This window comes from Neovison vison, chromosome 1, assembly GCF_020171115.1.
Source record: "Neovison vison isolate M4711 chromosome 1, ASM_NN_V1, whole genome shotgun sequence".
Lineage (NCBI taxonomy): Eukaryota > Metazoa > Chordata > Mammalia > Carnivora > Mustelidae > Neogale > Neogale vison.
In genome coordinates this window covers 68,702,156-68,725,101 of record NC_058091.1, presented here as the reverse complement: position 1 = coordinate 68,725,101, position 22,946 = coordinate 68,702,156, and the positions used below count along the sequence as shown (strand labels likewise).

Below are 22,946 nucleotides of genomic sequence, written 5' to 3'. Positions count from 1 at the left end.
TCCTCTGCTGGGTTATGCGGGCTCAAAGCAAGTAAACATCCTGGAATTCTCATTCTTTCTCACTCATTACATTGAATCCATTTTTAAATGGTTTCATGCAGAAATTTAGCTCATTAGAAGAGTTTAGGGTAGAAGCCCACCTTTCCAGAACAGCAGGAGAGAACCAGGTTCAGAGAGGAACCAAAGGAAGATTCCACCACAAGAACGTTCATTCTCAGCTGACCTCTGCTGCCTCAAACCCAGGACAACATTCCCACCGCTCTTCTGACACCACTGCTGCTGCTGTGAAGACTATCACCGGAGTTCTGAGTGCAAACGTGTGTTCACACTTCAGCCGGTGCTGTACGGAGAGGGTCTTAACACAGGTATATGATTTCTCCTTGCTTAGTGTCTTCACAATAGGAAGAATATTGGAATACTGAGCATTCAAATTAATACATGGCCTCTACAGCCAACATTCTCCTTTCCCCATACTTAACATTTCAAAGTGCTCTTTTTAATCTTCACACAATATTCCTTATATAACCCAACACACATTCACCTCTTACCCAAGTGGCAACTCAGTCCTCCTAATTATTGCTTCCAGCTCCAAGTTTATATTTCTGGATAACATACAATACTCTCTCAACAGTCAATAACTTACACTAATGAAGTACTGTAAAGTTAAACACCACTAATATGCCCTATATAAAGTAGTGAAATTAGATGGAGATAAAATAAATGAAAAAAGTAATCATAGGGGCCCCTGGGTGGCTCAGTCAGTTACCTATCTGCCTCTGGCTCAGGCCATGATCCCAGCGTCTTGGGATCGAGCCCCATATCCCTCTTCCCACTCCTCAGGGAACTTGCTTCTCCCTCTCCGTCTGCTTGCTGCTCCCCCTGCTTCTGCGAGTATACTCTCAAGTGGGAGTTCTCTCTCTCTGTCAAAGAGATAAAGAAAATCTAAAAAAAAAAAAAAAAAAAAAGTAATTATACAATACACATTTTACAATTAAGAAGCTGGGAAAATCAGGTTAAGTGCAACAATCCCCTTTTCTACAATTGGTCATGGGGATGTTTGTATTTTCTTTCTTTCCTACCACAAATTCCATTTTCCTTTGCCTTCAGCCAGGACCTTAGCTGGTTAGGTTTCTCTACTCTGGTGTTGGTGCTCCATTTCTGAGAAAATGGAGCCTTTAGAAATCCTACCTTTATCGGACTAAGTTAGTCCAATAACATTTGGTTTAACATTTGCCACTGGCTCAAGGTTTCTAGCCATAACCTCTACTGTGCTCACTGCCCAGCCAGCCCAAGGTGATTGCTGCAGCTGCAAAAATCCCACCCTCCTTTTATGCCTGGTAGCATTAGGAGCCCATACGAGGGGCATCTTGTGGGGGCTCAGTTGGTTAACTGTCTGCCTTCAGCTCAGGTTATGATACCAGGGCCCTGGGGTCAAGACCCGCATTGGGAGCCCCTGCTCAGTGGGGAGTCTGCTTCTCTCTCTTCCTCTACCCCTCCTCCTGTGCTCTCTCTGTCTCTCAAATAAATAAATAAGATCCTTAAAAAAGTAAAAAATAAATAAATAAGAGGATACTGAAGGTCCAAATTTTCAAAATTGTCTTTTGCTAAAGAAAGTTTTTATTTGGGAATCATTTTAAACCCACAGAAAAGCTGCACAAAGTTGTACAAACCACACTGGGTACTCTTTACCTGGGTTCATTGATTAAACTTCTGCTCTATTTGCTTTGACGTTTGTTCTTTTTCTCCAACTTTATCAATGCGTTTATGTAATTTTTTTTCCTGAACCATCTGAGAATAAGTTGTATACATCACAGCCCTTTAGCCCTTAATAGTTTAGTAATTTAATACTGATGCAATACTTTTACTATCTACCATTCATATTCCAGTTTTGTCAGCTGGCCCAGTAATACATTCCATTCTAAATTGACATATTTCTTTTGATTGTCTTGCCCTTCTGTCTCTTTTATTCTGGAAAGGTTCTGCAGTCTTCTGTTACATAAATATTTCTGAAGAATATAGCCTTCCCCCTTTCCATCTTTTAAAAAGAGAATGTTTCTCAGCTTGGGTTTGTCTGAAATTTCTTCATTATATTCTGGTAATGTATTCTTGGCTGGAAAACTATTATACATTTTATTGCATGTTACTCGGGGGCATCCCTCCAGTGTTATATGTGGCCCTGTCCTCTTCAAGATGATGTTAATTTGATACCCAGTCAAGGTCTGATATCTCCACTGGATAGGTACTATGTTTTTCTTTTGCAGCTCATAAGCAGTCTCTAGGAGATGACATTTTATGCCATATGAATACCCGACTCTCATCAAAATTCCTCTCTCCTGTTACAATATTTAGCATCAATTGATGATTCTTGTTTTAATCAATATTAATGATTTCAAAATTATGATGTTCCAGCTATAACACTTCTCTCCCTATAAAGTATCAGTTGTGCTTGGTATTCTTTTGTAAGGAAGAGCTCTCTTTTATCTATCTATCTATCTATCATCTATCTCTCCTCTACCTATCTAGCTAGCTAGCTGTCAAGCTATTTTTCATCTATCATTAGTATGGCCTCATGGATTTCCCCCCACCCTGCTATATATAACCTTTTACTCTCTCTCACTATTTTGTGCACTCAGATTATCCCAATTTGGCTAGTGGGAGTCTATTCAAGTTAGCAACAGTGTCCTTGTAAAATGTCAACATTAAAAAAAAAAATCTCTTAATTTCTGGTACAAAAATATATTCCAATTTCTTCCTGTACTTTTCTTGTCCCATTGCTTGGATGACACATTTCTTTAAGAAGCTCTAGTTCATTTTACTGGTGAAAAGTATTGAACACCAAGATGTGGGTCTTAGGAATGTTCATTACTTTTCAAGTGTCTTTGCTTCTAGGGAAGGACACATTTTAAGATCTTTTGTTAAGACTGAAGTGTGCTATGCTGAAGCCCGAGTATGAAGACCAGAGGAAGGGCTCAGGGTTTTTTGAACAATAGCAACATTACTTGGACACCAATGAAGTGAGGAGTTCTAAAGGCTGGGGAGAGAGTATCCTTTACATAGACACTCAGACTTTCAGGCTGGATGCTTTCTGTGGTGGCAGAGTGATGACATTCCTTAAGTCAGACTGAGAATAAAATAAGAAATTGGGAGACTTCACCAGGAGAGTTAAGGCCAAAGAAGAAAATATGGGGCTTATGGGGCGCCTGCATGGCCCAGTCAGCTAAGCATCTCCCTTCAGCTCAGGTCATGATCCCTGGGTCCTGGGATCAAGTCCCACATTGCCCTCCCAGCTCAGCAGAGAGCCTGCTTCTCCCTCTCCCTCTGTCTGCCACTCTCCCTGCTGTGCTTGCTTGCTCTCTCTCTCTCTGCCAAATAAATAAATAAAATCTTTTTTTTTTAAAAAAGGGGGAAAAAAAAAGAAAATAAGGGTTTATCAAAGGGTGATTCTATTGGGTAGATGGACTTGTGAGCACATGAATGCACCCATGTGGGGAATCCCAGGAGTAAACACGAGACATAGATTTATGCCATCAAAACTGTGAGGGCCTAAGTAAAGCATGAAACTGGGAAATCAAAGAAAAAAATGAATTGATTTAAAACTCATGGAATAAAAAAGCTAGAAAGACCATGGTTGTATATGCATTCACCATTTTCCCCCACACAAACATTTAAAATGTGCAGACTAGTGAAATCTACTAAGTTGGGAGTATCCACATATATGTGTATGCATACAGCCCTCTCTAGGATTCTGCACTTTCAACAAAGGTCAGACTTATGGTATGGGATAAATGGCAATATAAGTACTCCAGTCTCTGGTTCAGAGATTATGATTAAGATTAGATATAAGATTGTATGTTTTCATGGTTAAATAAGGTAAAAACTAATTATTCAACTATTGTTTGGTGAGATCTGCAAACTGTTTTAAGGTTGTGTGTCTCAGCACATGCACCCCAATGTTTATAGAAGCAATGTGCACAATAGCCAAAGGATGGAAAGAGCCCAGATGCCCATCAGCAGATGAATGGATAAAGAAGATGTGGTATCTATATACAATGGAATATTACGCAGGCATAAAAAATGAAATCTTGCCATTTGTAATGATATGGGTGGAACTAGGGGTATTATGCTAAGCAAAATAAGTCCATCAGAGAAAGACAATTATATGATCTCACTTATATGTCGAATTTAAAAAATGAAACACAGGATCATAGGGGAAAAGAGGAAAAAAATAAAAAAAGACAAAATCAGAGACAGAGACAAACCATAAGAGACTCTTAATCATAGGAAGCACACTGAGGCTTGATGGAGGGAAGGGAAGTGGGGGGATGGGGTAACCGGGGGATGGACATTAATGAGGGGATGTGATATAATGAGCACTGTGTATTACATAAGACTGATGAGTCACTGACCTCTATCTCTGAAACCAACAATACATTATATGTTAATTAATTGAATTTATATTTTTAAAAATGGAAGAAAAAAAGATTGTGTGCTCCAGGAGAAAAAGAATAACCCTCAAATAACTAGAGAAACAAACTTAAACTTACTTGAAATTTGAGTGATTTAGAATGAATCCATTTCTTTCATGATCAGTATAGAAATACCCCTCCAGTGTACCCAGAGGGTACCTACTACTCTGTGCTAAGTTTTAAACTATAGTATTTTTTAAGAATGGGAAGGTGAAAGCCTAGGGGTGTTATTGCTTATTTTAATCAATCTTATTAATTTTAGACATCTGAAAATAGCCATTTTCCTGGAAAATACATGCAAATTATATTGTTATAACTTTGTAAGAGTAGTTCTCCAAGTCATCTCAAACTGTCCAAACCATAAGTAAATAAAAAAGATGAAAAAAAAACCCCAAACTCTAAAGATATAAGGAATAGAAGAACTGTATTACCCAAATAAGTTTAGCAAGCTACTATGAGTAAATCTTTCCTTGGTCTTTCACATGCTATCCTATAGGGATTTTGAGGTCATATATTGAAGGGGATGTAATTTATTTTTTTCCTTATAGGAAAAAAAAGGAGGAAGTGTAGTTACTACTGCTGAAGTAGCCACTCAGGGGAGATAGCTTCATAAATAAAACTCAACCTTTGGTAGCCCAATTATTTTTCAACTCAGGTGATTACAGGTGAGATATCCAAAGGTAAAGTAATACAAAAAAGGATTCTCTAGTGATGAGCCAATTACATTCTAATATATATTAATCTAATATTATCTAATATTAATCTAATATCTTGTATGTAGATAGATCATTGGACAAAATGCCTTACCAGTTACTTATTTTGTACAAAATTTGACTATAATTTTAATGGCTTTCTGCAACAATTCCCATCTAAATATATTAAAAACTTGGGGATACTTTTTAGAAAGATCAAGAGGTATAGTTAATATGCCAAAAAAAAAAAAAAATTGGTGGAAAAGTTACTAGTTTTCCTTTTAACTGGAGTTTTTAACCCTGTCCCAGAGGCTCTTGAAACTAACATCTCCTTGTTTTAAATTGCTGACATAGGGAATCTGACCATTTAAAAATACCACCACCAAGAGGGCAATGGTGAACAGTCTCTCCCCACCCGCCCGGGTGGAGCTCTGCTATGAGAACGTGAACGGATCCTGCGTTAAAACTGCGTACTCGCCGGGTCCCCGAGCCCTTCTGTACACAGTCCTCGGTCTGGGGGCTGTGCTGGCCATGTTTGGAAACTTACTGGTCATTATCGCTATCCTTCACTTCAAACAGCTGCACACCCCTACGAACTTTCTGATTGCGTCCCTGGCCTGCGCTGACTTCCTGGTGGGGGTGACCGTCATGCCCTTCAGCACGGTGAGGTCTGTGGAGAGCTGCTGGTACTTCGGGGACAGTTACTGTAAATTTCACACATGTTTCGATACTTCCTTCTGTTTCGCTTCTTTATTTCACTTATGCTGTATCTCTGTGGATAGATACATTGCGGTTACTGATCCTCTGACCTATCCCACCAAGTTTACTGTCTCGGTGTCAGTCCTATGCATTGCTCTCTCTTGGTTCTTTTCGGTCACATACAGTTTTTCCATCTTTTACACGGGGGCCAACGAGGAAGGAATCGAGGACTTAGTCGCTGCTCTCACCTGTGTGGGAGGCTGTCAAGCGCCCCTGAATCAAAACTGGGTTCTACTTTGTTTCCTTCTATTCTTTGTACCCGCTGTCGCCATGGTGTTTATATATGGTAAGATCTTTTTGGTGGCCAGACGCCAAGCTAGGAAGATAGAAAGTTCAGCTAGCCAAGTTCAGTCGTCTTCAGAGAGTTACAGGGAACGAGTAGCAAAGAGAGAGAGAAAGGCTGCGAAAACACTGGGCATTGCGGTGGCAGCGTTTCTGGTCTCCTGGCTACCGTACATTATTGATGCTGTGATTGACGCTTACATGAATTTTATAACTCCTCCTTATGTTTATGAGATTTTAGTGTGGTGCGTTTATTATAATTCAGCTATGAATCCCTTGATATATGCTTTCTTTTACCCATGGTTTCGGAAGGCAATAAAACTTATCCTAAGTGGTAAAGTCTTAGGGAGGGATTCATCAACAACGAATTTGTTTTCTGAGGAAGCAGTTGTAGATTGACCAGGTGACTGCAGGGATTTCAAAACTAACATGGGAGTAAGGTCAAATGCAAAATGAAATGCTTGGATCTGGAGAGGCAAGTGCAATCATCTGCAATCGTATTCTGAGTTGTTCTAAAGCCTTTGTTCTTTATGTATTTCAGCATTTTTTTTTAATGATCAAAAAAAATTGCTGATTGCTTCCTAGTTATTATTCTTAGTATTCTTCTGTGGCTTTCTAATTTCTCTGGTAATTTCTAATAAGTTCTATTCATTTCCAAATTGTTTCTTCAAACAATTTGAAGCTTTGTAGTTTCTCCCACATTCGTTACCAATGTTTGGTTGTCCAAAATACAGAGAGGGGGGAAAAAAAGGGTTTCTGCTTAACTTGTAAGTTAGATTTTGGGGGGACAAAAATATTTAAAAAAATATATTTTGTTTGGGAAGTAAATATAAGATAAAATCCCTGACAGAGAATTGAAATGTGAAACCTCCTAGTAATTGAATATCATGCAAAAAACTGTGGAACACTTGGTTTTCTGAACCCTGACAACACTTCTCCAATTTACAGAAGCTGTGTTCACACACACACACACACACACACACACACACAAAACATGTGTAACGATGATGTGATTACAGACTACATCTTGGTTTTGGAGAGCATAATTTATCATAGTCAAAATAAGTATGTGAACAAAAAGATGGTTTCTGTACTTCTTTTTTAGTAATCTCAAGTAAAATAATTTTATAAAAAGCCACTTCAAATTAATGTTTTGTAACTTTTGACTTCTTTCTTTGTACCAAACACTGTATTCGACATTGGAAATATAAAGCTGAAATATAATCAAGGATTATTTTGAAAGAGCAAAGACCTCAAATTGGCATTATACTTCTTAGGAATAAGTTCAGTTTTTTCAACTGATATCATGTCTTAGCCACATGAATTTTAATTCATTTTAACTAAAAATATATGTTGGCTATTTTAAGATAAAGTAAGAATTTTAAAGAAACTAATAATAAGGTGATTTGCTTTCTCAAGTCTTTGACTCACTTAAGTTTCTGCTTAGGTAGTCCATTTTCATTGACCATTCTGTACAATCTGTTTTATGAAATGAAAAGGAGAGATGCTAAGTAAATAGAGGATCATAAACATTACATGTTATATATTTTTTAAATAAACCAGTTTGAAAATGCTTCATATAAAATTAAGCTATTTCACATTTGTGCCTTAATATTTTTCAGATAGAGCTTGGAGAATTTGGTTGGGGGCAGGGGTAGTTAAAGGTAAAAGAGTCTGAAGGGAATGTGAAGGTCTTTGTTGCAGAATGCTTATTTGTGATTGAGATGATAATGCCAAAGGACAGGTCTATAGACCCCTTTCAAAGGCTCAGGGTTAAGGAACCCCCCACACTTACTCCTTAAGAAGAGCGCAAAGCTTGTGTCCCTTTGATGTTAAGTCAGGAATGCTGCCTTCATAGAAACATGTGTCCTCTCAATTGCAAGCGTAAAATTACCCTGACACTCATAAATAATAAGGACAATCATTTGGGGAGACTTAAGAATATATACTAGACTTCTGGTTTTTTTTTTTTTTTTTTTTTTTAGGCAAAATTGCAGAAATACTATCCAGTGATGTTTTAAACTCTTATACATATTGATAGGTGGAGAATACACTTCAAATTTACTCTTTCTTGTTTACCTACTCTCTTTATTGCCCTTTATAAAGGAAGTCTTTTGATTTAAAAAAAAAAAAAAACTGGCTTATTTCCCCCCCAAACTGGCTTACTATAGCATGGCTCCCCTCATCTGTCTCTCAATTATTTACACAAGTAAGCTCCTAACTTCTTGCTGGCTGCCTACCAAACTGTTGTAGGGGCCTTGGAAACATTTGGAACAGGACAAACTGGTGATGGAAAGAGGCTTTACTCCAAGACTGCAAAGCAAAACCTCCCCTTGAAACATGTTGCTGAGCCTTGTCTCTTAATTCTGGCGACCTTTGGTTCCTAAGTTGTCTGCTTCGACCAAGGAGCAGCAGCAGAACTTTTGCAAGGAATTAAAGTACTTAAGCCCTAGATCTTAGACAACATAAATACAATGTCTCTCATGTATATGTATCCATACTTAAAATACATGTTACGTGTAAGTACATGTAAAAGCATCACTGAATTCATAATAGCTTTTGTCCACATGTATTTTTCTTTTATTTATTTATTTATTTATTTATTTTAGATTTTATTTATTTATTTGACAGAGATCACCGGTAGGCAGAGAGGTAGGCAGAGAGAGAGCAGGGGAAACAGGCTCCCCACTGAGCAGAGAGTCCATGTGGGGCTCGATCCCAGGACCCCGGGATCATGACCTGAGCTGAAGGCAGAGGCTTTAACCCACTGAGCCACCTAAGCGCCCCTCACATGTATTTTTCTTAATTTAGTAGACACTGAATGTATAGCTGTTACATTGTCTAGGGTTTTGTATAATTTTTTAAAAAGTTAAAATGGAGATTTCAGACACAGAAAGTACTGAACAGATGCTGTAGTTCAGGTAAGCATCGATTACGACATCAGTCATAAATGAAGAACTGCTGTTAGAGGGATACCCAATTATACTGGTAGCTCTCTGAAAGGACCTAGTTCTTGGTGACGGTCTACTCTATCATGCCACTAATTGATAAAGTTGCTCTAAACCCCATCGACATATTATTTTATGATTAGAAATCAGAGTTCAGAAGAGTGACAGGGTTCTGTGGAAAGAGCCACTTAGCTGGTTCAGAAAATGGCACAAGGTCAAAAGTGAATTCTTCATGGAGAATAATTCTAAGTCTGTTCGCAAGAATAAAGGAGGCTTTATTACCATTGGGAACAAGCCAGAAAAACCATCAATATTTCTCAGAAATGAAAAGGCATAAACAACCTTCCTAGGCATTACCTAGTAGCTGACATATTTTATTTTGTTCAAACACACACACACACACACACACACACACACACGACAAATACAAAGATAAGTCCTCAACTGTGTCTCATAACAAAGATCAAATATCATCAGCCTCTAAGGTCGGTACTAAGGTAAACAGCATAGACTATCTCAAAGGTGAGAAAGGGTAAGGTCCCTGTTATGACTCATCCTAGTTACATTTAAAAGGAAATAAAAATCTGCTTGAGTCCCCAGTCTGCCCTGCCTCTACTTTCTACCCTCTCCCAGGAGCTTCCTTGTATTGCTGGCTCTCATCAGCTGATTTGTGCTGTCCTTTCCCACCAGTAATATGAGCTGCTAAACAATAACCATTGGCTAAATTAATAAAATTGTTCGTATTGCAACAGTCACAATAAAACATACTATTCTCAGAGTTTCCCTTTTCAGTGGGTAGTGGATGAAGGCCCAAGAGATCATTTAGGGGACACTCAGGTACTTTAGAAAAAGAATAAAATGCTAAGAGTGAAGTTCCAGAAGGGATTTATTCAGGTGGAATAACTTTCCGGTGTCCCTCAATTGATACTATTAGTCAAACAAAAGTCTTCATATTGAGAAGATTTTCCCTCTTCACTGTCATTCAAGGCCAGTACAAGTCTGTAACGCAACTGCTGTCCATTTTTAGTTTGCACCCCCATACAGAGACAATTTATCTGTAAACCAAGCTAGATCCTTTCCTCCTCTTCAGTTTGCTGAAATGTGAGATGGAGGGGTCCTGACACAAATGTGGTGGGGAACATGGGCTCTGGGCTCATGCTGTCTGGCCTTGCTCAGGCTTGGTTCCAGGTGTATTATTTCCATTTCCCAAAGAATCTTCTGGACCCACCCGACTTTATGACTGAAGATTCAAGAGGACCTGTGTCATCATGGGCAGTTAGAGACACATGATTACTGGGTATCACCTTGTCAAGTGTTCAATCACTATTTGGGCTCAGAGAGCCATCTTTCAAAAAGTGTTTTATCCTATAGCATGATCTTGCTTCAGAAGTCCAGATGACTGCATTATATTTCTCCCACGGGAGCCTTCCATAAAATCTAAACTGCATTTTCCCCCCATTATCAACATCTCTAGCATCACCAGGTCACGAAATTGCCTGGCAATCACGCTGCAGCCCAGACTCCAAGCCCCATACAAAGCTGACAGACATCTTTGTTACTCTGTGTATGGACCAGACCAGTATTCCCAAGTGTGGAATCCATTGTTTTTGGATCCCAAAGAGGTCTGTCAACTATTGGTGCTAAATTCTTTAGCTGAGAAGATTCAAGATGTAGTCAGTTGTCTTCTACTTGGGATGAGACATTCCTGACTGCTTTAATATAGAAGGCCCTAGACCCTTCATAGGGCTCATCTCCAAATTTTGAGGAGTACCTTACCAAGGCTAGGTACTAGGTATGTAGAGTGCTAGGTACTACCTGCTCTTCCTGTCAGATCAGTATAATGCTACCAAGGTAATGAATCAGTGTCATCTTTTCTAAGATCCTCAGATTGTCCAGATTCTTCTTTTTTTTTTTTTTTTTTAAGATTTTATTTATTTATTTGACAGAGATCACAAGTAGGCAGAGAGACAGGCAGAAAGAAGGGGGAAGCAGGATCCCTGCTCAGCAGAGAACCCGATGTGAGGCTCGATCCCAGGACCGGGGATCATGACCTGAGCTGAAGGCAGAGGCTTTAACCCACTGAGCCACCCAGGTGCCCCATCTCCAGATTCTTTTTTTGAAGATATATCTGAGCAGGGTCTCTCTGGGTTTGCACAAAGACACAGTAAATAATAAGGATATTATTTTGAAAGTGTTAATAAATCACATCAAGGTAGACAACAGATTTTGGCTGGAAACACAGAAGACTTGCTATAAATGTTGTTCCAAACATTTCAAACAGGGCCATCAGACTGCTATATAAAGCAGAGCTTCCCAACCGGTTTTCCGTAACAGCGTGTTGCCAAGGGGTCATAAGTGTACCTAGAGATACTGATCCACTCAGCCTTCAAGGCGGTCAGATGGGCTCACAGTGGCCAGTAGGCTCAGGACGCAAGAAGCTTCCCTCATTCTATTCTGGTGGTTGTCTCAACTTTCTGACAGGATGCTTCCCTTTCTATAGGTAGTAAGTACAATGAGCAACATTCAACACATGTTATATTTCCATGTCTCACTGAGAAAGGCTTATTCCTTAAGATTTTGTGTGGCTGACAGAATGTTTGAAACCCCTCCCTCATGCCCCTTGCTGTGTAACTTTGAAGTTCTTCCCTCAAGAGGCAAAGTGAGAGCAGAGGTGACAGGATGTCAGTTCTAAGCATGGGCCTTAAGAAGGCCTTCTTGGTTCTGCTTTCTCTCCTGAACCTCTGCCATCATCACTGAGAATCTGCTCTGGTGGCACACTGCTCCGAGGAAGGTGACAAGTAAATGTCCTCATATTTTCATGACAGGCTGTGGTTTTACACATTGGTGGCCTTTAGAATTAGGCTCCCACTCTTCCTAAGAGTTAGGTGTGCCATTTTCCTCAATGACTGCATTTCAAAGGAATGGCTCTCAGCTACTTGGAAAAGACAAGTCCTGGGTTATACAACTGACAAGAAGCCTTTAAAAAGATTTATATCTCAAGGAGGCAGAAAAAGAACTTACAATGACAAGTTTTCTGAATCAAATCCTCTAAGAAAAGGGAGGGCAGAGGCCTAGAGTCAGAAAGATGCCTACAGTTTATTCAAGCCAAGGGGAATATTAAGACCCTCTTGCTCAGTTATAATACTTATCTTTCATTGAGGTGCTCTACAGACATCCCAAATCATCTCAGTTTACCCTCTTGTGAAGTACATATGTGTTGGTCAGCTCAGGCTGCTATTAAAATGACCAGTCACTGGGTATTCTACTACAGGAATTTATTTCTCACAGTTCTGCAGGTTGGGAAGTCCAAGATCAAGATGCCTTCAGATTCAAGTCTGGTGAGGACACACTTCCTGGTTCATAGGTGACTCTTTCCTGCTGTGTGTTCACATGGAGGCAGGGATAAGGGATCTCTCAGGAACCTCTTCCATAAGGGTGCCAGCCTTACTCATGAGGGCTCTACCCTCATGACAGAACTACCTCCTAAAAGCCCAACCTCTAAAAAGCATTATGTTGGAGATGACGTTTCAACCCATGAATTTTGAAGGGACGCACATAGTCAGTCTATAGCAATGCATTACCATGCGTGATCAAGTGAAAAAGATTAGGGAGCATAGACTCGAAGCCTAGATTTATTCCCATAGGTGGTAATACTTCCTTCCCAGAAGGAAGCAGGAGGCTCTGGTTACGGCAGTGTCCATACATTCCACAGTGATTCAAGGCTTGCTCTCTTCATCATTTGAGGAGGTTGGTGGTAGACTTTATGCATCTCATAGCAATCAGCATCACGGATTGAACTTTTCATAGGAGCAAACTGTCGCTTATCTATTCCCCAATCTCTGGCCATAATTTGCTGCAGGAACTGGAGTTAGGAAATAATTTAGAAAGAAGATGGTACACAATAAGAGAAAAGGCAAATAAAGCAGAAGATCATCTACCAGATCCTACCTCGCTAAATGTTTATTTATAATCTATTATGCATTTTGCATAGAATAGAATATTCTGTTTTCTTTTTTTAGATTTTATTTATTTATTTGACAGACAGAGATCAAAAGTAGGCAGAAAGGCAGGTGGGGGTAGAGGGGAAAGGAAGCAGGCTCCCTGCTGAGTGGAGAGCCTGATGTGGGACTCGATGCGGGGCTCGATGCGGGGCTCCATCCCAGGACCCTGAGATCATGACCTGAGCCAAAGACAGAGGCTTAACCTACTGAGCCACCCTAAAATTGAATATTCTAATAGGAGACACAAAGAGGGAAAGTGACGCTTCCCGTAGTGTCATCTGCTGTTACTAGCACTTGTGTTTCTTGCAGGCACTTGCTGGAAATGGGTTCCAAGCTTCCTTCCAAGAGCTCCCAATCACTGTCTGTCAAGACAAATGTATTTGAACAAAAGATTTGAATAGAAACATCACTAAAGTTGTACTTGTCTTTTTCAAACAGCTCTATGAAATTAACTTCATCTGGAATATCTCATGTTTCAGTTGTTGATTTTATTGGCTGTATTTTAGAATCATATCTTGTTACAGGCTTTGGGTTTTTGTTGTGCTTTCTTATCTCAGTTGAGTGGGTTGGTTTGGTTTCCTATTTCTTTCTCTTTTATTCTCCCCAACCTAAACACACTTGAAGTGCTTAGTAATTGTAAAGTTGTCTCCATCTAGCCTTAAAGATCCTCAAACACAATCATGGTCTAGTGCTTTGGGTTCCTGCTTTTCTGTCAGATTGGAAATGTGACTGACCCAGGGCAATCAGCTGCTGGGCTGCTCAGCTTGGTTCCTGGTTGTGAATCTATGTTTGTGCCCTTACTTCTCCTTACACTAGCAGCTTTCTAAAAACCAAGGTCCTAGGTGGAATTGGAGCAAAGTCACTTGTTTCAACATCCTTGCTCATGTGTCCTGAAGTGAGAAGGCTCTTCCCAGCTCCAGGCTTCAAGAGGTGAGCTGTGCATTATCTCCTGGATGACGTGGAACACTTTTAGACCCTTTCACAGGAGTCAAAATCCTGGATTCCCCAGCTGCTTCCAGACATGGGAACCACCAGGTTCTCATTGTCAGCCCTGCTCACATTTGGTCTTCCTGTTTCTTGAGTACAGAGATGATGATTTCATTTATGGACATTCCTACAACTTCTCCCCCCCCCCCATTTTTATATGCCTGTCCTCTCCATGTACTTGAAACACAAGAGTTGATGAAAAAACTAATTCAGCCTTTTTGTCTGAACACACTCATGAAATCTTTATCTCATTGGGAAAGGAAAGGTGAAAGAGAAAAACCTGTTTTATCTCACTTCTGCATTTTCTGATGTTTCTTTTTTCACTCGAGCAAGGTTGTCCTTAAGAGGTAAGAATTTAGAGGTTTTGTTTTCCAACTTCTTTCTGAACAATGGCTGCTATTCCTTCTAAAGTTTACAGATCCACCTGGGAGCGACAACCTAAAGATGGGCACCTTAGAGAGGGGGCAGGAGGAGCGGGTACCATCATCCAGGGCTCACACTTGACCTCAGCAGCAGAAATAGTTTGGTGCCTGTGATGGGCAGAATAGTAACCCCTCCCTTCACCTCCATGATGTGCATGTGCTAATCACCAGATCTGTTACTATGTTACCTTCCATGGCAAAGAGGGACTTTGCAGATGTGGTCAAATTAAGGATTGGTAATTTGAGATGAAGAGATATTTTGGATTATCCAGGGGGCCTAATGTAATCACGGGGGTCATTAAAGTGAAAGAGGAAAGAGAGGGAGTCAATGTCAGAGTCAGAGAAAGATTTCAAGATCCTGTGCTGTTTGTTGGTTATATGGATGGAGGAAAGGACTGCAAGCCAGAAATGTAGGTCTCTGGAAGTGGGAAAAGGCAAGAAGCTGATTCTCTTCTAGAGCCTCCAGAAGGAAAACAGCACCATTAACATTTTGATTGTAGCCCTGAGAACTATTTCAAATTTCTAATCTCTAGAATTATAAATTAATATATACGTATTGCTTTAAACCCCTAAATTTGTGGTAATTTGTTATAGTAGCAATAGGGAATTAATAGAATGGCATAATCCTGAGGCAGGCACCCCATGTATGTCTGTGGACACCCCCAGTCAGCCCAGTGGTTACCTGGAGAATGAATATAGATATCATCATCCAATCAGCAGCACTTGGAGACTTTGCTCTCCAGATATAAAGCAGCTCATGGCCCTCTGGCTGTAGGAAACATTCCCTATTTCTACTCCCTTGAACTGACTCTCCCACAGCTCAGATCTGTGCTTTCTTGCTTTCCTGCTTGATAGTGAAACTTGTCCAAACAGAGCTCAGTCTTTGGTCTCACATTCCCATTAGTCTTTCTTTATAAATAACAAAATCAAAACAAAACAAGAATAGCAACATGAACGTACGTTCTCCATGCCCATATCTCTATACTGCTACTATCCAAACTCTCTGGTGCTTAGCTTCTACACTTTCCCATCTGGCAGTTTTGCACTCACTTTCATTGAGTTTTCTTTTCTTCCTCATTTAATTGTTGTTGCAAAGAGATAATTTAATCTCTGAAATAAAATAAGGTGGAGCTCTTCTGTGGGCTTATGACCAGCCCCGCGGCTCAGAGCCCTGCTCTTGGGGCTTGATGACAGTTGTTGTGGTCTTGAAATTCTTAAAAATTGTATCTTTGAATTTGTGTTTTATATGTGAAGTTCTAAAGGACAATGGAGCATGTGTGGGGGATGTGGAGCCCCAAGTTGCATTACATGTCATAGTCCTGCATTACAACTCTTTGCCTTCTCCCTTAGACTAGTTCTCCGCCACTTCAGCTCAGTCCCACCTCCCACTCCTCACTCTGACCTATTAAGACTGCCATGTTGGAGGACTAGATGCAGGGAAGGGAGGGTCGAGGCAAGGTAGACCTCTGTGGTCTCAGGGAAATCATGACAGTTGTTACCCTATCCAGGCTGGTAGTGCCATAGCAGATCCAAAGGGCAGCTTAGTGGGGTCAACCGTCTTACCCACTCTCAGTCCACATGTTGAGTGGGTCCTGATGTGGAGGTTGCACCCTTTAGGGAGTCAGCTATCTGCCTTTGGCTGAGGTGACATGCTAAGAGTAGGGCAGATGCCTTGCTCAGCTTCCTAGGTCACCAAAGTGGGCATGCGTATGGTTTCAGCAGCTGGGGGGAGGGGAAAACTGGCAGTGGGTGGGCCAGGCATGCTGAGTTCTAGGGCACAGTCTCCAGGCACCTGTGAGAATCTGCACTTGCCCACAAACACTTCCATGCCCAAGGAAATGGAACATACACTATAGGGATTCCTTGTGAGGAATTCATAATGGGTGAAATTAATTGGCCAGCTTCCTAAAACATTCCAGGTGCTAACTTCTCAGAAATGTGAAGGTGGAAGTCTATTAAAAGGTCACTTTTCAAATATGTGATTATATTATATCTGACTCTTCTTTGCAATGAAGAACTTCAGGGGTATAAAGAACCAGGTTTTAAATTATATTTCTTCAATTATTCAGATAATATGAATTCTGGCTTGGTGAAAATTCATAATAGGTTAGCTTGGAATTAACTATCTGCAAGGCTGAGACATAATTACAGAAATAATTGCATGCATTAAAGTCAGAAAGGATACATTTCTAACTTTCTGAAATTCTCTTAACTTCTTTTTGTGATTAAAATGGGAAAAAGGACAGAATCTAAGGCAATACTTAAAAGCAGTTGCTCATTTATGAAGTTTGATTTTTTTTTTAATTCTCAGAATTGAAAAACTTTGTTGCCCACCACAAGGAAGGGCAGAAAGACAGGAAGCACCAAACTCCAGAGCCGTGAGCATCAATCTTTCCCACCCTGCTGTCCTGCAGCTTTGCTATGAGAGTGTGAATGGATCTTGCGTTAAAACTCCCAACTCACGATGCTAAGATTCTCAACAAGATCCTAGCCAACAGGATCCAACAGCACATTAAAAAGATTATCCACCATGACCAGGTGGGATTCATCCCTGGGCTACAAGGATGGTTCAACATTTGCAAATCAATCAATGTGATACAATGAATTAATATGAGAAGAGAGAAGAACCATATGGTCCTCTCAATTGATGCAGAAAAAGCATTTGACAAAATCCAGCATCCTTTCCTGATTAAAACGCTTCAAAGTATAGGGATAGTGGGAACATTCCTGAACTTCATAAAATCTATCTATGAAAGACCCACAGCAAATATCATCCTCAATGGGAAAAAGCTTGCAGCCTTCCCGTTGACATAAGGAACACGACAAGGATGCCCACTCTCACCACTCTTGTTCAACATAGTATTAGAAGTCCTAGCAACAGCAATCAGACAACAAAGAGAAATAAAAGGTATCCAAATTGGCAATGAAGAAGTCAAACTCTCTCTCTTCGCAGATGACATGATTCTTTATATGGAAAACCCAAAAGACTCCACCCCCAAACTACTAGAACTCATACAGCAATTCAGCAATGTGGCAAGATACAAAGTCAAAGTACAGATATCAGTGGCTTTCTTATACACTAACAATGAACATACAGAAAGGGAAATTAGAGAATCGATTCCATTTACTATAGTACCAAGAACCATAAGATAACTGGGAATAAACCTAACCAAAGAGGTAAAGGATCTGTACTTGAGGAACTACAGAACACTCATGAAAGAAATTGAAGAAGACACAAAAATATGGAAGACTATTACATGCTCTTGGATCAGAAGAATAAACATTGTTAGAATGTCTATACTGCCTAGAGCAATCTATACTTTTAATGCCATTCCGATCAAAATTTCACTGGTATTCTTCAAAGAGCTGGAACAAATAATCCAAAAATTTGTATGGAATCAGAAGAGACCCCAAATCTCTAATGAAATTTTAAAAAACAAAAATAAAACTGGGGGCATCATGTTACCTGATTTCAAGCTTTACTACAAAGCTGTGATCACCAAGACAGCATGGTACTGGCATAAAAACAGACACATAGACCAGTGGAACAGAGTAAAGAACCCAGATATGGACCTTCAACTCTATGGGCAAATAATCTTCGACAAAGCAGGAAAAAATATACAGTGGAAAAAAGACAGTCTCTTCAATAAATGGTGCTGGGAAAACTGGGCAGCTATATGTAGAAGAATGAAACTCGACCATTCTCTTACACCGTACACAAAGATAAACTCAAAATGGATAAAAGACCTCAACGTGAGACAAGAATCCATCAGAATCCTAGAGGAGAGCATAGGCAGTAATCTCTTCGATATCAGCCACAGCAAGTTCTTTCAAGACATGTCTCCAAAGGCAAGGGAAACAAAAGCGAAAATAAACTTTTGGGACTTCATCAAAATCAAAAGCTTCTGCACAGCAAAAGAAACAGTCAAAAAAACAAAGAGGCAACCCATGGAATGGGAGAAGATATTTGCAAATGACAGTACAGACAAAAGGTTGATATCCAGGATCTATAATGAACTCCTCAAACTCAACACACACAAAACAATCATATCAAAAAATGGGCAGAAGATATGAACAGAGACTTCTCCAATGAAGACATACAAATGGCTATCAGACACATGAAAAAATATTCATCATCACTAGCCCTCAGGGAGATTCAAATTAAAACCACATTGAGATATCACCTTACACCAGTTAGAATGGCCAAAATTAGCAAGACAGGAAACAACATGTGTTGGAGGGGATGTGGAGAAAGGGGAACCCTCTTCCACTGTTGGTGGGAATGCAAGTTGGTGCAGCCTCTTTGGAGAACAGTGTGGAGATTCCTCAAGAAATTAAAACTAGAACTTCCCTATGACCCTGCCATTGCACTCCTGGGTATTTACCCCAAAGAAGTGCCATCTGTACCCCAATGTTTATAGCAGCAATGGCCACGGTCGCCAAACTGTGGAAAGAACCAAGATGCCTTTCAATGGACTAATGGATAAGGAAGATGTGGTCCATATACACTATGGAGTATTATGCCTCCATCAGAAAGGATGAATACCCAACTTTTGTAGCAACATGGACGGGACTGGAAGAGATTATGCTGAGTGAAATAAGTCAAGCAGAGAGAGTCAATTATCATATGGTTTCACTTATTTGTGGAGCACAGCAAATAGCATGGAGGACATGGGGAGTTAGAGAGGAGAAGGGAGTTGGGGTAAATTGGAAGGGGAGGTGAACCATGAGAGACTATGGACTCTGAAAAACAATCTGAGGGGTTTGAAGTGGGGGGGTGGTGGCAGGTTGGGTTACCAGGTGGTGGGTATTATAGAGGGCACGGATTGCATGGAGCACTGGGTGTGGTGAAAAAATAATGAATACTGTTATGCCGAAAATAAATAAAAAATAAATTAAAAAAAAAAAAACTTCTTACTCACTCGGATCCAGGGTGATTCTGTACTCAGCGTCTGGCTTAGCCTCTTTGCTGGCTGTGTTTGGAAACCTCCTGGTGATGACTTCAGTTTTGCATTTCAAGGAGCTGCACTCTCCTGCCAATTTCTTGATCACCTCTCTGGCTTGTGCTGACTTCCTGGTGGGGGTGACCATCATGCCCTTCAGCATGGTCAGGTCCGTGGAGAGCTGCTGGTACTTTGTAGCCAGATTTTGTACCCTGCACAGTTGCTTCGATGTGGCATTTTGTTACTCTTCTCTCTTCCAGTTGTGCTTCATCTCCATCAACAGGTACATTGCTGTTACTGACCCTCTGGTCTACCCCAGCAAGTTCACGGTGTCTGTGTCGGGGATGTGCATCAGCGTCTCCTGGATCCTGCTCTTTGTATGCAGCGGGGCCGTGTTCTACACAGGTGTCAATGACGATGGGATGGAGGAATTAGTAAGTGCTCTCAACTGTGTAGGTGGTTGTCAAATTGTTGTAAATCAAGACTGGGTTTTGATATATTTTCTGTTATTCTTCATACCCACCCTCGTAATGATAATTCTTTACTGTAAGATTTTTCTAATAGCTAAACACCAAGCTACAAAAATTGAAAATACTGGTAGCAAAGCAGAGTCATCCTCAGACAGTTACAAATCCAGAGAGAGAAAAAAGAGAGTTAAAAAACTCAGAGAGTTACAAATCCAAGAGAGAGAGAAAAGCTGCTAAGACCCTGGGTATCATGGTGATAGCATTTATGATTTCATGGTTACCATATACAATTGATATGCTAGTTGATGCCTATATGGGCTTCATAACACCTGCCTATATTTATGAGGTCTGCTGTTGGGGTGCTTATTATATCTCAGCCATGAACCCTCTGATTTATGCTTTATTTTATCCTTGGTTTAGAAAAGCCATAAAAATTATTTTAAGTGGGGAGTTTTTAAAGGATAATTCATCAACCATTAGATTATTTGCAGAATAAACACAAACACTAAGTTGAGAAATTTAAACATATTTTACAAATTATAAATTCACGACAAAATTAGATATAAGAAATTAACAAAGCATTTCAAGAATGGAGAAATATGTTGTGTTTTTCAAATTAGCCAGAAACCAAATCACAAGACGTTGCCTCCATTAAATCAGTGCAAAATATATTTACTGAACTAAATGGTAAATAATGAAGTGGTTTACATTGTAATCTGTCTGAGTGGTCTGTACACATCCTTGCCATATGCACTTGTTTCTTCCACTTTCATGGAATCTGCAATCTCATTTTTGGTGTGATATCTCTAATCATTTTCTCATTTATGGTCAACTTTCATTTATCTTCAAATGGTCTTTTTCCCCTTGTCTTTTGCAACATTCTACTAGTTTACTAAGGCTATCATAGCAAAGTACCACAGGCTAGGTAGCTTAAGCAACAAAAATTTATTTGGTTTCTTGTGATTTTGGAGGCTAAAATTCCAAAAGCAAGGTGTCAGCAGGGTGGGTTTCTTCTGAAGACCCCCTTCTTCAGCTTCCAGGTGGCCAGTTTCTCTCTGCATCATCACATGGCTTATGCCACGGGTATGTGTGTCTGCGTCCTAATCTCCTCTTCTTATAAGACCAGCAAACATATCGGGTTGGGGATCACCCTTAAAAACTCACTTTAACTTAATTACCTTTCAAAAGGTTTTATCTCAATATATGGGTACATTCTAAAGTACTAGGAGTTAGGACTTCAACAGAAGAATTTGGGGGACACCATTCAGCCCATAACAGGCACAAGACAAGGATTGGTGACACTCCCCAAGGGTCTATTTGTTTGATGCGCATTTTTGATGCTGCTGTTCCTTCCAGCAGCTTTTGGAACAGCAGGTAAAAACTTCCTGTTTAATGGCTGGACAGAATCTTGGAATGTCCACCTGTCATATTGTGGGATCAGTCATTGAGCCTTGGAATCATGTATTCACTACAGACATTGCCCAGAAGTGGAAAATTGCAAGTGGAAAAAAACGTGCCACAAAAAAGTTGGCACAATGATCATTTGCAAATGGGTATCTGCAAATGAAAGAATGATCAATTATCGGGGTGCCTGTGTGGCTTAGTCGGTTAAGTGTCTGACTGCTGGTTTCGGCTCAAGTCGTGATCCTAGGGTCGTGATATTGAGCCTGGCATAGGGCTCTGTGTTCAGCGCGGAGTCTGCTTCAGATCCTTGCCCCACCTTACGCTCTCTTGCTCCAAATCAATCAAAAAATCTCTAAAAAAATAGAATAGTCAATTATTACTAGCTGTGATACCAACTTTCCTCACCTGAATATACTGCATGTTTCACGTCCCTGGAATTCTGTGGGGTCAAAAAGTGTATGCAGATACTGCAAAAACTTCTATTAAAAAGAATATCAAAATGATGCTGTAGTTTTACATTTTGCTCTCTGGAATAATTGACATTGTTAATACAATAAGTTTTTTGGATTGTATATCCAGAGTATTTTGTACAATGAATCTGAATTGTGATAGGTTACGGGTCTATAAACCTTATTTATTTTCTTTTTGGTTTGTCTATTGAGTCACTCGATTAAAATGACTGAAATATTTTTTCTCATAGATTTTCACTGAAAATTTTTATTGTTTTCAAGCAAATATTGGACATAAATTATATGTAAGTACCTGTATTAGGAAGAGCTGACAATAAAGAATGTGTTGTATATAGTATTCTCCTCAAGGAATATAATTTTATAGATAATATGGGCAACACATTTTAAATTATATTATTGAGAACCAGAAAAGTGTCAGAGATGCTAAATCCTATGAGCAGAGGACCAATTGTCACTGATTGTCACAAGGCTGTTCCTTGGCATTGGGCATTTCCAAAACATTGTTTTCTTACTGACATGTGGTCTCATGCCTGAAGGGTTAAAAATTGTTAAAGACTTTATTTTTTTAGAAGGGGTTTTTGAGGAGTCTTCAAGCATTAAGCTTGCATGGGCAGACAGGGGGAACTTTTTTTTGACAGGAGGGTTAATTTCCATGCCGATGGGGCTCAATCCCAGGACCCTGAGGTCATGACCTGAGCTGATATCAAGAGTTGGTTGCTTAACGGACTGAGCCACACTGGTGTCCCTGCCCTGTTATTTTCAATGCTCATTTTCTTCTTCCTATTCTCTAACTATGTCATTTGTTCTTGATTTTTCCCTAGGCTCTGGTTTTCTTGGCTGTCATTTTAATATCTGCTTTTGCTGGAATTATTTTCTTCAATTTTCTCAGATTCTCTGCTTCATGCTCTCACAAGGAGTTTAGTTCCTCTTGTTCACCAGTGTTCTTCCAAAAGCAAAGGAATCAGAAGTCAAATTCAGATCTGGCACAAGATCAAGATTTAATGTTTAGAGGACATTCTCTCTCTCTCTCTCTTTTTTAAAAATTAACATATAATGTATTATTAGCCCCAGGGGTACAGGTCTGGGAGTCATCAGGCTTACACAC

At 39.9% G+C, this 22,946-nt stretch overlaps 2 protein-coding genes across 2 annotated transcripts; both read left to right on the top strand.

The window, feature by feature from the left end:
* The first annotated feature begins 5,551 nt into the window (after positions 1–5,551).
* Positions 5,552–6,598, top strand: TAAR9 (trace amine associated receptor 9). Its single transcript, XM_044236787.1, has one exon. The coding sequence runs from the start codon at positions 5,552–5,554 to the stop codon at positions 6,596–6,598; it is 1,047 nt and encodes a 348-aa protein (XP_044092722.1).
* A 7,926-nt stretch (positions 6,599–14,524) lies between these two features.
* LOC122899459 (trace amine-associated receptor 8-like) lies at positions 14,525–20,463 on the top strand. Its single transcript, XM_044237206.1, has 5 exons — positions 14,525–14,661; positions 15,152–15,328; positions 16,869–17,003; positions 19,463–20,153; positions 20,185–20,463. The coding sequence occupies exons 1-5, from the start codon at positions 14,525–14,527 to the stop codon at positions 20,461–20,463; spliced, it is 1,419 nt and encodes a 472-aa protein (XP_044093141.1).
* The last annotated feature ends 2,483 nt before the right edge of the window (positions 20,464–22,946 follow it).

Coding starts and splice junctions, on each gene's coding strand:
- TAAR9 (XM_044236787.1), top strand. CDS start 5,552: ATGGTGAACAGTCTCTCCCCACCCGCCCGGGTGGAGCTCTGCTATGAG.
- LOC122899459 (XM_044237206.1), top strand. CDS start 14,525: ATGGCTGCTATTCCTTCTAAAGTTTACAGATCCACCTGGGAGCGACAA. Junction 17,004..19,462: donor AGTGTGAATGGATCTTGCGT/TAAAACTCCCAA, acceptor AATTAAAAAAAA/AAAAACTTCTTACTCACTCG. Junction 20,154..20,184: donor CCAGAGAGAGAAAAAAGAGA/GTTAAAAAACTC, acceptor TACAAATCCAAG/AGAGAGAGAAAAGCTGCTAA.